Source organism: Stigmatopora argus, chromosome 2 (genome assembly GCF_051989625.1).
Source record: "Stigmatopora argus isolate UIUO_Sarg chromosome 2, RoL_Sarg_1.0, whole genome shotgun sequence".
NCBI classification, from domain to species: Eukaryota; Metazoa; Chordata; class Actinopteri; order Syngnathiformes; family Syngnathidae; genus Stigmatopora; species Stigmatopora argus.
This window is the reverse complement of record NC_135388.1, coordinates 7936640-7951014: the sequence shown is the minus strand read 5'-3', so window position 1 is coordinate 7951014 and position 14375 is coordinate 7936640. Positions and strand designations below refer to the sequence as shown.

Below are 14375 nucleotides of genomic sequence, written 5' to 3'. Positions count from 1 at the left end.
AAAAGTTGCGGTGCACAAGGAATACAATTTGAAACGTAATTGTACTATGAGACATGCTGAGGAGTACGAAAAATACCAGGGAGATGAGAGAGCCAACCAGGTTGCCAGTCTTAAAACACGTCTTCTGAGGCAACAGGATCTCTTCAAGAAGGCTACCAAAGACAGTAATGCAGCAGTCAAAGCTAGCTACGCCGTTTGTGAGTTGATTGATCCTGTGCTAAGTGATCCCAAATGGCTCATGGACTTGGCTTTTCTTGTTGATATCACACATGAGCTTAATGTACTGAACAAGAAGCTACAAGGCCAGGGGCAACTTGTCAGTGCTGCCTATGACAACGTGAGAGCATTCTGCACTAAACTTGTGTTATGGAAAGCCCAGCTCTCTCAGACAAACCTTTGCCATTTCCCAGCATGCAAGGCTCTCGTGGATGCAGGCACACCATTCAGTGGTGAGAAGTATGTTGAGGCCATTTCGAAGCAACAGGAGGAATTTGATCACAGATTTGCAGACTTCAAGACACACAAAGCCACATTTCAAATTTTTGCGGACCCCTTCTCCTTTGATGTGCAAGATGCCCCTCCTGAGCTTCAAATGGAGCTCATTGACCTGCAGTGCAACTCTGCACTCAAAGCCAAGTTCAGGGAGGTGAGTGGAGAAGCAGACAAGCTTGGGCAATTTTTGAGAGAGTTAACCCCCAGCTTCCCTGAACTTTCCCGAAGGTTCAAGCGGACCATGTGCCTTTTTGGGAGCACATACTTGTGTGAGAAGCTCTTCTCCACCTTGAACTTCAATAAGTCCAAGTACAGGTCCAGACTTACTGATGAGCATCTTCAAGCTCTACTGAGGGTCTCCACTGCTTCCTCCCTCAAGCCAAATGTGACTATGTGAGAAGAAGCGCTGCCAGGTCTCTAGCAGCAAGGAGTAGGCAAAAGAAGCCGTGTTCAGAATATTTCATGTTCAATGTTCCATTCAAGTTCAGAAAGTTAAAGGTTAAAGAGCTGTTAATACAGACATTTGAAACGGAATAAAAATAATTCATTTTCTCTACTTAGCCAGCCAGTGTATATCTAATGTATGCTCATTAGTATTATTAGGTTTTATATTACTGATTGATTTATTTTTTATTCATCTTTAAGTTAATTTATTTAATTCATTATTTTTTGTTAAAAAATAAAGATATTTGATAACGTTGGAAAGTTTTATCAGTGCTTTTCTTGTGGAAATCCTGATGCGGCCCAGTCTCACCCAGACTGGGCCTCTAGCGGCCCCCAGGTAAATTGAGTTCGAGACCCCTGTTCTAAAGCGATTACTAATATTGGATTGACATGGGCATTATTTTACAATTGTATAAAATCTGTTCAAATATTTTTTTACAACTTACATCATTTAAAATAATTAGCTTGCAATGATTAGTAATCATATATGGTTATATTCAATATTTTTATTTTCTAACATTGCACAATGTACTGTATATGATCTGACATCTCTGCCTTATTGCTTTTTAATAAAACATTTTAATCCGAATAAAATGAAATCGAATAAAACACCACTAGATGTCAGTGGGTCATTGATTTCTTCTTTGCTAGGCTTTTTGTACTCCAAGTTCTTTTTGTAAGTACTCCCATTTATTTGGTATGCATTTTATGCTTAAGGTCGTTGATCATTCTACTTACTTTGGTGATGGCAATGTGTGTTTGGCTTTCTCTTTTTGATGGTATGAATGTCAGATAGATTTTTTTTAATTAACCCTTAGGTAGTTTGCATAAATAGTGACAGCTTATAGATAGTTCAGATTTAAGGACCTTCTACAGCCCTATCTAGTTCTTCTGGAGTAACTACCTGTTCCCTCGAATCTCCTCCATACGCTTGAGACTTATTGACGCCCCTCTGATGCAATTATTTTTGATTTCATTAACAACAAAGCAACCAAAACTGATTAACAATCCCTTCTGCTATCTAACTGAGCAGATCTCACGTGTCTGCATTTGGAATATGCATCCTTGCTCGCCTTTGCACAGAACTGCAATACATTGCCTCAACTCTGTGGTGTATTATAAGCATCTTGAAATAAGCACAATTTAAGGCAAATTAATAAGAAAAAAAATTCTGAGAGAAATAGCAAATAGTCTTAATTTGGACTGAATTCACAGACGTCTTTGGATTCATTGGTGGTCGCTTTAAACGCATTGATTGTCAGCTTTAAACGCATTGATTGTCAATGATCAATGATTAACTATCTGCCCACAGTATATTTTGCTATCTGGTAGAAGGTTGTAGAAAATGACATTTGGTTTGCTAGTGACTTTGGTCTTTACCACCTTTACACTTCCCAGTAAAATTTCTATGCAAGTGTATTCTTATAACTTTGTATAGCCAAGTTTAGCATTTGAGTTTAGGAAACCCTAAATATGGAAGAACAAAGGACAAGCTAGCAAAAGCAGTGTCTGGTTGGTTTTTTCCAACCTTGACAGTGGTTCTAAAAGATGGACCAACATCCAGTGAAGACCATTGCGCTTCAAAAAAAGGTGAGCTAGTCATTTTTTCTTTTGAGTAGATCTGATGTGACAACAACCCAAGATGCTTCCGTGTCGGTCTCTCCTCTGCCTCTCCTTTTCTCTCAGTCACGGGGGTTGCTTCAGCCTACGGTTTGAACTTGAACGGTAAAATTTCATGTTCTTCGGGACTTCTATGACCAAATTTTAAATTTGTATTCCAACACGTCGCACGGTAAACACAACGAGTATTCTCGTTCTCCATTGAGTCATCCGACCTTTGCTGGACCCGGTCCTCCCGTTATGCCATTTTTAAGACCGCTGATCCACAACGTTGCATAAATGATTTTTTTGTACAATTTCAATAGCTATCCATCTGTGGAAGTCTTGATAGTTTATTTGTAGTGTTTCACTGGTAACGACAGCAAAAGAGCTTATCATTATTTTACCAGTTGTCATTACTGTAGAGGTCATTGGAAAATATAAATATAATGGTAAAATAGCAATTCATCCATCCACTGAAAACAGTGCAGATCCTAAAATAAGAATTGGAATCAGCATTTTTCAGGCCCTAAGTGATGATCGATATGACTGTATGTGTGAGTTTAGGTGGGGCTACTGAGTGCTGTCTGTCTGATTGTGGGCAACATGATCGGATCGGGCATCTTCATCACCCCTAAAGCGGTTCTGTTCTACTCTGGAGCTGTTGGGCCCTGCCTTCTCATATGGACTGCCTGCGGAGTGTTAGCCATGATGGGTAAGGGTTATTAATTTATTATCATTATTAATTGTATGCTTGTATACTGACAAAACATGTAAATAACATCAATGAAATCAGACATCTTCCAGAATATTTTGACGTAAAAAAAACAACTGTCCTCCAGACTTAATTATGATTGGATTGTGTTGTCTGTTGATTCATTCTCCTGTAAAGTCAAAGTTCATCTGTATGCAGCAACTCCTCTTATTTATTCATTTATTTAAAAAAAAACTGTCTACAAACTCTTTTTCTCAAAGGAATACATGCGGAAGAATCAAAGGATACAAAGCCCATTTTGACATTTTTAAACTTTACATTTTTGGCATTTTAATACCATTCCTGAAGTGATATTATCTCACAAACAATAAATATTTCTAAAATGGTATTTTAAAAGAAAGCTACATTCTGTAACAGGTGAAAACGCAAATAGTTTAGGATCTTTCCCCCCTCATTTCTTTTCGTTTCACCATTGCCTTATGCTGAAAAATCAATCTGCTAAATATAAAACCGAAACAAAAGCAAAAATGTTCACTCCTGGAAGTTTGAAGATCATTAACTCGATGTATTAGCCGAAAGTCCACCCATTCCCCAATTGAACCTTGACACAGAGCAGAAAGTGGAGAAAACAATCTTTATTCACTGGGGCAAAGTTATTTCATATGTGATCAATTTCTTTGCAAATCTAAAAAAGTGCTACATAAAACCCATTTATCATTCACATTATTTAGGCCTGTGATGACGACGTTTGTTGTTACAATACATATTCATTCCTTAATTTTCCGGTGGAAGAACTATTACACCAACGGGTGGTCTGGATAAACATTGCCAAGCATTTTCTTTGCACATCCCTCTGATATAGTTGTGAAGTCAGTGGCGGTCCATGCATTTTCACGTAGCGCCTTCAACGAATCAATCCAACCCTCAATATGGCTATAAAACCTCTACTGCAGCTACAGCTGCGACACAAAAAATAATCAATAAATCAATGCACAAAAATGGGGTAAAATCTACTTCCTAGCAGCATTTAATGATTAAATACTAATACTGGAGCTTTTCAGACATTACAACCGGGCCAGGGGGGTGATTTCCCCGGGAAAAGACAGCGATGAACGTCAGTGGCGTACCGGCAAACATTGCCCGAAAATGGGGTAAAATCCACCCGAAAACAGCGTTTATTGACCCGGAGTATCATTCCCCCGGGAAAAAGGCAGCAATGAACGTCGATACGTACATATATGTCCATACGCGAAACGGCAAAAACTGCACTAAAATGGGCTAAAATCCACTTCCTAGCAGCATTTATTGATTAAATACAAATACTGGAGCTTTTCAGACATTACAACCGGGCCAGGGGTGTGATTCCCCCGGGAAAAGACAGCGATGGACGTCAATTGCGAAACGGCAAAAATTGCACTAAAATGGGGTAAAACAGTGAAGTAGCAGATGATCTGCATTTTCCTCATCTTCACTCTAAAAACTCCCAGCAGGCAATGCTGGTGGCAAGATATGCCCTAAGGTTACGAGTTTCATCACCATATCATATCTTCAGAAGAGAAACCAATTTGAAGATACCCACTCCAAACTCCTCGTAGGTGGTAATGTTATCTTAAATCACAATTTGTTTATAGAGGCCCCGAAAAGGACTAACAACCATTGCAGTCCAAATGTCAGTGTGGCTTTGCTCCAGTTCCCCTGCGATTGAGTTACTCCCTAGACGTCGCTAAGAACAGAGGAAAAAGCCTCCCATTAATTAGTCTTATCTGCTGTGTTTTTTATTTTGCAGGAGCGCTGTGCTATGTGGAGCTGGGCACCATGATCCCAAAATCCGGGGGAGAATATTCCTACCTGCTGGAGGCTTTTGGTTCCCCGGTGGCCTACCTTTACTCGTGGACCACTGTGATGGTGACCAAGCCTTCAGCCTTTTCCATCATCACACTGAGCTTAGCAGAATACCTTTTAGCTCCCTTTTATCCTAAATGCAGCCCTCCTGTCGTTGTCACTAAGTGTCTGGCAGCTACAACTATAGGTAAATATAGGCACGTATATAGGTATAGGTAAATATAACTAATCAATTTTTTAATTCCTTTTCCAGCTTTTATTGTGACCATCAACTGCTTGAGTGTCAAACTAGCGAATTATGTACAAAACAGCTTTACTGCAGCTCAACTTTTCATCATCGCCGTCATCGTGGGAGCCGGAATGGTTCTCTTGGCGCAAGGTGACCTTTCTTGGACATTGTCGTTGTAATAGATTATGTCGTGTCAGTTCATTTCATTTTTCTCGTCTATATCTTTGTGTCCAGGAAACACAGACAACTTTTCAAATGCATTTGATGGCAAATCACTGTCTGCTGGAGGAATTGGACTTGCCTTTTATAGTGGACTCTGGGCCTATGATGGATGGTAAACATTCACTATCGCTAAACTAATGTAATGAGCTATTTTAAGGGGCTTTCTTTGAAATAAGATTGCCTTCTTGTTTCTCAATGTATATTATTTGTTAGCTATCAATTTCTTTTTCAGGAATCAAGTCAATTCCATCACAGAGGAGTTGAAAAATCCTGTTAGGTAGGAAAATATTCAAGAGTATAAGTAATGGGATTTTGTGCTACTTATTTCATTGCCCCCTTTTGCCACAGCAATCTGCCATTAGCCATCTTAATTGGCATCCCCTTGGTGGCCGTGTGCTACGTGCTGATCAACATTGCTTATTTCACCGTCCTGAGCTCCAATGAACTGCTGTTGTCACCAGCTGTAGCTGTGGTAAGAGGGAAAAGTCTAAATTACACTCCTTGGTGAGTGCTTGCCAGAGTTGTGATACTTTTTATTCTTTCTTCAGACTTTTGGAGACAAAGTCTTTCGCCCTATGTCTTGGATTGTCCCCCTTTTTGTGGTATTTTCCACATTTGGCTCCGCCAACGCGAGCTGCTTCACCGCAGGCAGGTAAAAAAAGATGATGTAGAAAGTGGAAGAAATCTGGGATTTGGTGACTTCTTAGGTGAAAAGAAATCCTTGAGTCAAATTTTACATATTTCAAATATTATGTTTTGATATACTCAGGATTGCCTATGTAAGTGGCAGAGAAGGACACATGGTGGGAATTTTGTCTTTCATTAGTCTAAAGCACCTAACCCCATCCCCAGCTATCATGTTCAATGTAAGTGCTGCAAATTATTATATGGTATATTTCTATATATATATATATATATATATATATATATATATATATATATATATATATATTTGTTCATTTTTTTATCTAATTATTATTATTAATATTATTATTATTATTGCTATTATTATTACTATTGTTATTATTATTATTATCATTATTATTATTATTATTACTAGTACTATTATTATTATTATTACTATTTTTTTATTTATTATTTGTATTTTTATGTATTTATTTATTTATTTTTTAACTTTCCTGCAGGGTTTTCTGGCTATTTTGTACATAATCCCAGCAGAGATCAACACCCTCATCAACTACTTCAGTTTTGCTCAGTGGTTCTTTTACGGCCTGACAATGTTGTCTCTCATCGTCATGCGTTTCACTAGGAAGGACCTGAAAAGACCAATCAAGGTGAAGTCTAACATCTCTGTTGTCTTTTCTTTAGCTATATAAATAACTTGTGTTTGTCTTCATCCAAAAGGTTCCCATTATAATCGCAATCCTAATGGTGTTCATCTCTTGCTCCCTGGTGCTGGCCCCCATCATTGACAATCCTGAAATAGAATACCTCTATAGTTCACTGTTCATCTTCAGTGGGCTCTTTCTGTACTACCCCTTTGTCCACTTGAAGGTCAAGTGGGCACGCAGACTCATGAGTAAGTACATTTACAGTCTATTTTTTGAGAATGTTGAAAATTGTATAATAAACTTACAGAATGTGTTTTTGTTTTGAACTCACATGAATTCAAATATTATCTTTATCCTTCCCATCCTTGTAGGGCCTATCACCATCCTTCTGCAAATCCTCTTGGAAGTTGTTCCTCCTGACAAATAGTATGAGTGAGGAGGTCAACCAGGTCAACTCCCTTTTAGCTCCACTGAGAATTAATGGTGCTAGACTCATTGTTGGACATTTTTGGACGCCTGATTGTCACACTGGTCTAAACGTGTAAAAACGAGTATTTTTGGTTTGCTTTACAACATTAAGGCCATAACATTAGGACAATTGGCAAAATTGGGAAGAGCTGCATAAAAATAATTCAGCCTTCATACTGTAACTATATGCTGTTCAGTTTTAATTGACTGTCTAAAAGGCTTAATTTAAAAGTGTTTCATTTTTGAATGGTTTATATCTCTGTACATTTTTTTTAACATGATACCTTTCATATGCAGGGGTTCAAATCCAGGTGACGTCCACCTGTGTTGAGTTTACATGTTCTCCCCGGGCCTGCGTGGGTTTCCTCCGGGTACTCTGCAGGGTACTAGTCAGCTGGGATGGGCTCCAGCACCCCAGTGACCTTAATGAGGATAAAGCGGTTCAGAAAATGAGATGAGAGATGATTGTTTTTTCTTCTTCAAATAAACCATTATACTGATTGATGCGTTTGCATAGCGTTGTGATAAAACTGGAAACAATTATAATAAAAAAACACCAGATGTCATAAGCTTTGATTTATGTTGATATCCAGTAATAATGTTGTTGCCAATTTCCTCGAATCTCATAATTACTTTTGCAACAGAAGAAAGTCATGAACCAATTAAGTGCCATAACACAGTGGTTGGGAATCAGTGGTGTCTATATCTGTCCTGTAATGAATAATGTATGTACTGTAAATGTGTTTGTATGAGAGCTCAGGTTGAAAAATGAGATGACATGAGGCTCCATCTCACCCACATCACTAATGAGTTATTTCCTTGACCCTTCTAACAGGAAAGAAAGGCATCTCAGTAATCTGCTTGCTATTCTCCGCAGGAACACCGTGCTCTGTCGAGCCGGGCACCGTGATCTCAAAATCCGGAGGGGAGTATTCCTATCTGCTGTAGGCTTTTGGCTTCCCGGTGGCATACCGTAACTTGTCCACCAACATGATGTGTCCAAACCCTCGAGCTTTTCCATCATCACGTTGAGCTTTGAAGTGTATCCTTAACTCCTTTCAATCCTGAATGTTATCACCAAGTGTCTCGTAACTACAGGGGGATTTGAACACTATAAAAGTTAATGTCCACTCAAATATTTGGTGGAAATTAATCCAAAATGTAGCAAATAGAGCCGTGAGGGTGGTTAGGATGTTAAAGTATTGGCCAATAACACAATTATCCAAAGTGAATTCCATGTTGTTTCCTCATGAATACTGATAATGAATTCATATAATGAGGCAAAAAAAGAACATTTTTTCTTTGGAAAAAACAAAAAACACAATAGTACCTAAATCTAATATAATGAGATTATATTGCCAAGGATTAATCTTCTGTTATATATGACATATACCATGACATGAAAAGAAAAATCAATTAAAAACGCAATTTTTGATATTTTTTCTTTTTAAATATGCTTTTATAAAATGGTGCCGATCATATAGTAACTTGTTTCATTTAGTAAACTGTTTTCAAAGACATGAAAAACGAATGAAGTACCACAAGATGTCGGTAAAGTACTGTTTTATGCATTCATGAAGTTTCTTTCATGCCTTCAATGAAAAATGCTTGAATATTGTAGAGTGGTATTCAAGATGCACAAAACTCTTTAGTTGAAGCACTTGATGGCCTTATGTTGGCCCTGTAAATCACAAATATATATCTAAATGGTGCAGCAGAATGACAAAACATTCTCTTTCAAAAATTCATATTTCACATTCTGTATTAATCCATGAATTAAACCTCTAAATTATACATTTTTAAACTGCCTTTACCTATTTTGACTGATCTATTGAAATCATGCGTGTTTTATAAATAGTGATAGCATGCTCATTGCCAATCAAGGTGAATTTGATCTTATCAAGGTTGACATTTGAGTCATGTAAAATATTTTTATGTAGTAGTTATTTGCTGCAGAGGTGTCCTTGATTATTTAATGAAAAAAACTATAGAGTATGACGTTTGTATATGAACCCCGTGAGGTAATTATATTTCGTTGTTCTGTCTATACTATTGATTTATAGAATTCTAACCAATCTAGACTGATTGAGAGGCACAAAGAAACTAAAGGATGGACTCATTAAAGCAATGCAATGCGAAAAAAACTGATTAGAACTTATCCGCATGTCTTCATCGTCGCATTTATGGGTTTTTATTTCTAATCAGACACTGAACTAACATTTGCATTAAAACCTTTGAATCAATTCTTTGACCTTTCTTTCTGCCTTTTTTCCATTTATTCATTTTCCAAAAGAATAAAGCTACAGATAAAATGTATAAAACATTCACCTTACCCATAGATGTTGTGATACCAATTCCTAGTATTTCTGTTTGGAAGCAGACTGCAGCGAGTTTACTGGGTATTTGAGCCCTGTCTTATAATATCTTATGTATAATATTATTTCAAGGTAACATCGACATCGGCATCATTTAAAAAATGGGACATTTCCTCAACAAATAATGCTTACTCTTAGTTAGATCTGCACTCTGCAGTGATTTTAATGTTGCCTGTCCACATTAAAAATGGCATTTTTCCTTTTTGGAACAACTTCATTGTCAGTTCCGTTGAGAACACAGTAAAAAGATTTGGTATTTGGTCCCTGTAGAAAAGGCTGTTTTGAAAGATCTGTTAATTCATCTGTTTTCTTTCCTGTTATGTACACTGTGCCTCTCTCACACACTTGTGGCTTCCATACTAATCTTAAAAAGCAGCCTGGTTTGCTGCAAGTATGGATCAGCAAGATAAGAACAAACTGGCAGGTGTTGTTGCTGTTTAAATTGTAATAGATGACAATAGATAACTTGCTAATCACCATCCAACATCTGGTTAATGTACTATTTTCAGATTTTCACTTTAAAGATGTACATACCTACCTTGAAAGAGCGCTTTGCTATGGTGAAATCTGCATGCCCAAAGGAGATGCTGCTAAATGTGTATGTTGCAATTCAGAGGAATTCAGGGGTAGGGAGAAGTTTCATCTACTAATCGAGATGCAGCGCTTTCCTGTCTCATGGTTTGCCTCAGTACTTGGTCCATGTTTAGCTTCTCTTTGATCAGACGATAGTTAGATGGTGGGCAGGCTGGAGGGAGATGATGCATGGATGCTTTTCTCTACACAGTGCATACAGCAGGTGTGTGTGTGTGTGTGTGTGTGTGTGTGTGTGTGTGTGTGTGTGTGTGTTTGAGGGTGGGAAAGAGAGTGGGTTTAAAAAAGTCAAAAATAATACATCAGGAATGGTAGGCCTAGGCTTAAAAGAAACATTGAGGGGAAAATAAAAAATGAAAAAAATCGTACATTTTTGGGGGGCATTTTGTCTCCAATGGAGGAGTGCAAACAGCTTTTAGTGAGTGTCTGACAGGATCCTCTCTGATGTTTATCCCATCTGTACGCACTTCTAAACATTGCCTGGAGCCTCCAATGCTTCACAGACTGGTTATGATCTCGCATCTTATTGTCAGACATTCCTCTTCATCTGTCAAGCGAGATTTGTAGGACAGTAAAACCTCCGTTTTGGAGTCTTTATCACATCATTTCACCACATTCAATCAGCATATACTACAAAAAGATTATGGAATCTGCCCTTAACAACTAAGAAAAACAGGATTTACAAGTTTAAGTCTTTTTATCATCACGCTCGCACAAATATTTTTCCCTGTAGTAATATACCACGTGTCGTGAACCTTTTTGAGAGAGAGACAGAAAAAAATCACATTTTTAAGTGTTGGATTGGATTGGATAACTTTATTCATCCCGTATTCGGGAAATTTCGTTGTCACAGTAGCAAGAGGGTGAGGATGCAGAAATAGAAAAGGCATTTTAGACATAAATAGATAGGTAATGAGTAAGTTAATAAATAAATACATGAACAAATATATAAATAAATAAAGTGTTGCTGAAATATATATATATATATATATATATATATATATATATATATATATACACACACATATACACACATGTATGTACACATATATACATTAATACATACACATACATATATATAAGCAAATATATACATACATACACATAGATAGATGTACATGCATGCATACAGTAGGTCTTAACACTCAGCCATTTGTTTTGTTAAAGAGCCTGACAGCTGATGGGAGGAAGGATCTGCGGAAGCGCTCCTTCCTGCAATGAGGGTGCAGCAGTCTATTGCTGAAAGAGCTTCGGAGGGACTCCACAGACTCTTGCAGGGGATGGGAGGTGCTGTCCATGATGGACATCATCCTCCTTAAGAGCCCTACTCAGAATTTAAAAGTCAAAATACATGAAAATGTGTGCTTTTTTGTCATTTCAACATTTCAAGTACAAAAAGTCAGGGACAATTTAATGTGTTCAACCAGCCTAGTAAGCACATTTTTGGGATGTGGGACAAAATCTCAGAATAGTGAGATGGACATGCAAGCCACTCTTTCACTGCATTGCCCCGAATATGAATATGAAAGATTAAACCAGGATGGGAATAAAAGCTTCAAGACAGTGAACACAATTCGCATGTTAAAATTTGTTATTTTCACTCAACAACATCCCTGATTGACGAAATACTATTCTATGCTTGTTAAAGGCCTGCAAATCATTGAATCTTTACACCACAGTAAATGTCTGCCATCCGTAGTCTGTTTGTTTGAACCCCCGCTTGCATTTTCACAGTTATCAGACATCAGGGTAATGCAATTTTTCTGATAAATGTCCTCAGTAAGAATCCTTGAGCAGTGACATGCGGTGTGTCCTCCAGTCAATAACGAGCAGGGCCACCTATCTACAGATGGCATTAAAAGATAGGAGAGACTCATTTATGGACATGTGTGCTGACATAGATTTCCTATACATTCCATATGGAGCATGTTTCTGAGTGGCTCTTTCTAACATTAGCAGTCCCAAATTAATGTTATCTATTTGCATTTGGATGAATGCAATCTAATTTTCAAATTAAAGACTCCACACTGCTTATTTAACAAATAAACAAAATGGATGATGTCTGGATTGACCCCTCTTTTTTTCTCAATAAGTAACATGAAGACATTTTGTGATAACTCCCTTTATTGGGTCTTTAATAGGAGCCAAGGGAAATAAAAACAAAGGCTGTTGCGGGTGCCCTTGTTGGGCAAAAAAAAACAGGGCTTGCTGTGTCAGGTAAAAAAACAACAACACACAAATCTTGGCAATATTGTTCCTCGCAGAGCCCAAATAATTCAACCATGTGTGATGCAAATTACAGTGACAAGAATGGACACTGATATCTTAAGGCCATTTAAGTTAAAAAAATTATTCATTTTTATCAAACATTGATTTGGGCACTGTGCTATAATCAGTGAAACCATTGATTTGGATTCCTAAAAGGAAGGTACTGTACTTAAAAATAAACAGTTCTGACCAAAAAACATTGACAAATTTGCCTTATTACTTTATTAAAAACAGTAACTATTTAAAAAATGTTTTTTTGGTTTAGATCTAAGTAGTAGTAATGTGCCAAAGTTATTGTGTGGTCAATGTGAAAACTTTTCAGTCAAGGTCAGCCATTATATGCATTCATCATTTTCTTTGTGTTTCAAGAACTGTCAAACACAATCACACCAATTCCGTCTTACAGTTTCTGTTCTAATTTACTCCAGTATTTGCTTCTCAATTTTTTTCTCACTAAACTCCTCGAGGCCAATCACTCTGGACCTTGCTTTAACTTACTAACTTTTCAATGTATCTTAAGGGAGCAAGATGTTCAACTGATGTTTCATCCAGCAGTAAATTCTTAAAATTACAATTTTATTGCAGTGATGGAAAAGGGGCGAGATGGTACAGCATGTAAAGGGTGGATATCTGTCTTTGAAGTTATGTTGAGAAGTCCTCTGGAGAACCACTGAGCTTGAGGCTGACTCAAGCTATATGGAGGAAAAAAAGCAGTCAAGCACGTTTCCACAGAGAGGCCCAAAATGAGACCTGTAATAACTAGCTGTTTGTACCTGTGTGCTGCACTGGCTAACCATTACCATTTGTTTATTGAAACCGAAGGAAAAAAAACAGGTAAGCAAAAAAGTGGTCAGGGAGTTGAGAAATTCTGTATCTGAGAGCAAAACAGGACTTTTGCCTGCACTCCTGGGACTTCTTCTGATAAATGGTCTGTAAAAAAAGTAAAGTACCTGATTGGAATTAATAGACATTAACAATCATGAAAATAGTCATTCAGTCAACCTCATTTTTAGAGCAGGAGCTATCTGTGTTTATTATGCTCTACCTCTGAACTACTGAACATTTACCTTGATTAGTTCCCAAACTCATAGGCAAGCACAATGTCTCTCTTTCATTTTCTGAACCGCTTATATATATACATACATACATACATACACATACATATATAAGCACATATATACATACATACACATAGATGTACATGCATGCATACGGTAGGCCTTAACACTCAGCCATTTGTTTTGTTAAAGAGCCTGACAGTTGACGGGAGGAAGGATCTGCGGAAGCACTCCTTCCTGCAATGAGGGTGCCGCAGTCTATTGCTGAAAGAGCTTGGGAGGGACTCACTAGGATCGCCGGGGGTGCTGGAGCCTATCCCAGCCAGAGGTGGGGGACACCCTAAATTGGTGGCCAACCAATTTATTGTAAAAAAATTGTCATTTTTACTCTCGCGAAAATGAGAACTTGGAATGTTGGGACATTATTATAACGAAATTAATTATAATAAATTATAATGGATTGAAGTTGGAAACGGGGATTTTTTCTTGAATTTATTGTTTTTGCGTGTGTTTATGAACAGTAGAAGCAAATAAAGTATTTTTTAAAAAGTGTTCCAAGGTATCAGCGTGTCTTCTGTTCGAAAATATTTTTGGCTGAGAGCTTCCGAGTTATGAGTTTTTCATGGAACCTACCATGTTGTGTCAAGCAAATGAGCTCCATCAAACACAACTGTTTCTCATTCATCATTTGAAAATACATCTAATAAACGAAATATAATAATTGTCTTATTTTTATATTTTACTATAGGAAATAGTGCCAGTAGTAGAACGTCTGCTAAC

General features: G+C 37.5%; 1 protein-coding gene across 1 annotated transcript; it reads left to right on the top strand.

The window, feature by feature from the left end:
• The first annotated feature begins 2305 nt into the window (after positions 1-2305).
• Positions 2306-7807, top strand: slc7a9 (solute carrier family 7 member 9). The gene is made up of 12 exons (XM_077586489.1): positions 2306-2526; positions 3103-3250; positions 5037-5279; positions 5346-5471; positions 5556-5655; positions 5776-5820; positions 5892-6015; positions 6092-6195; positions 6313-6409; positions 6689-6838; positions 6909-7083; positions 7207-7807. The coding sequence occupies exons 1-12, from the start codon at positions 2485-2487 to the stop codon at positions 7260-7262; spliced, it is 1410 nt and encodes a 469-aa protein (XP_077442615.1). The 5' UTR covers positions 2306-2484; the 3' UTR covers positions 7263-7807.
• Positions 7808-14375: the final 6568 nt, after the last annotated feature.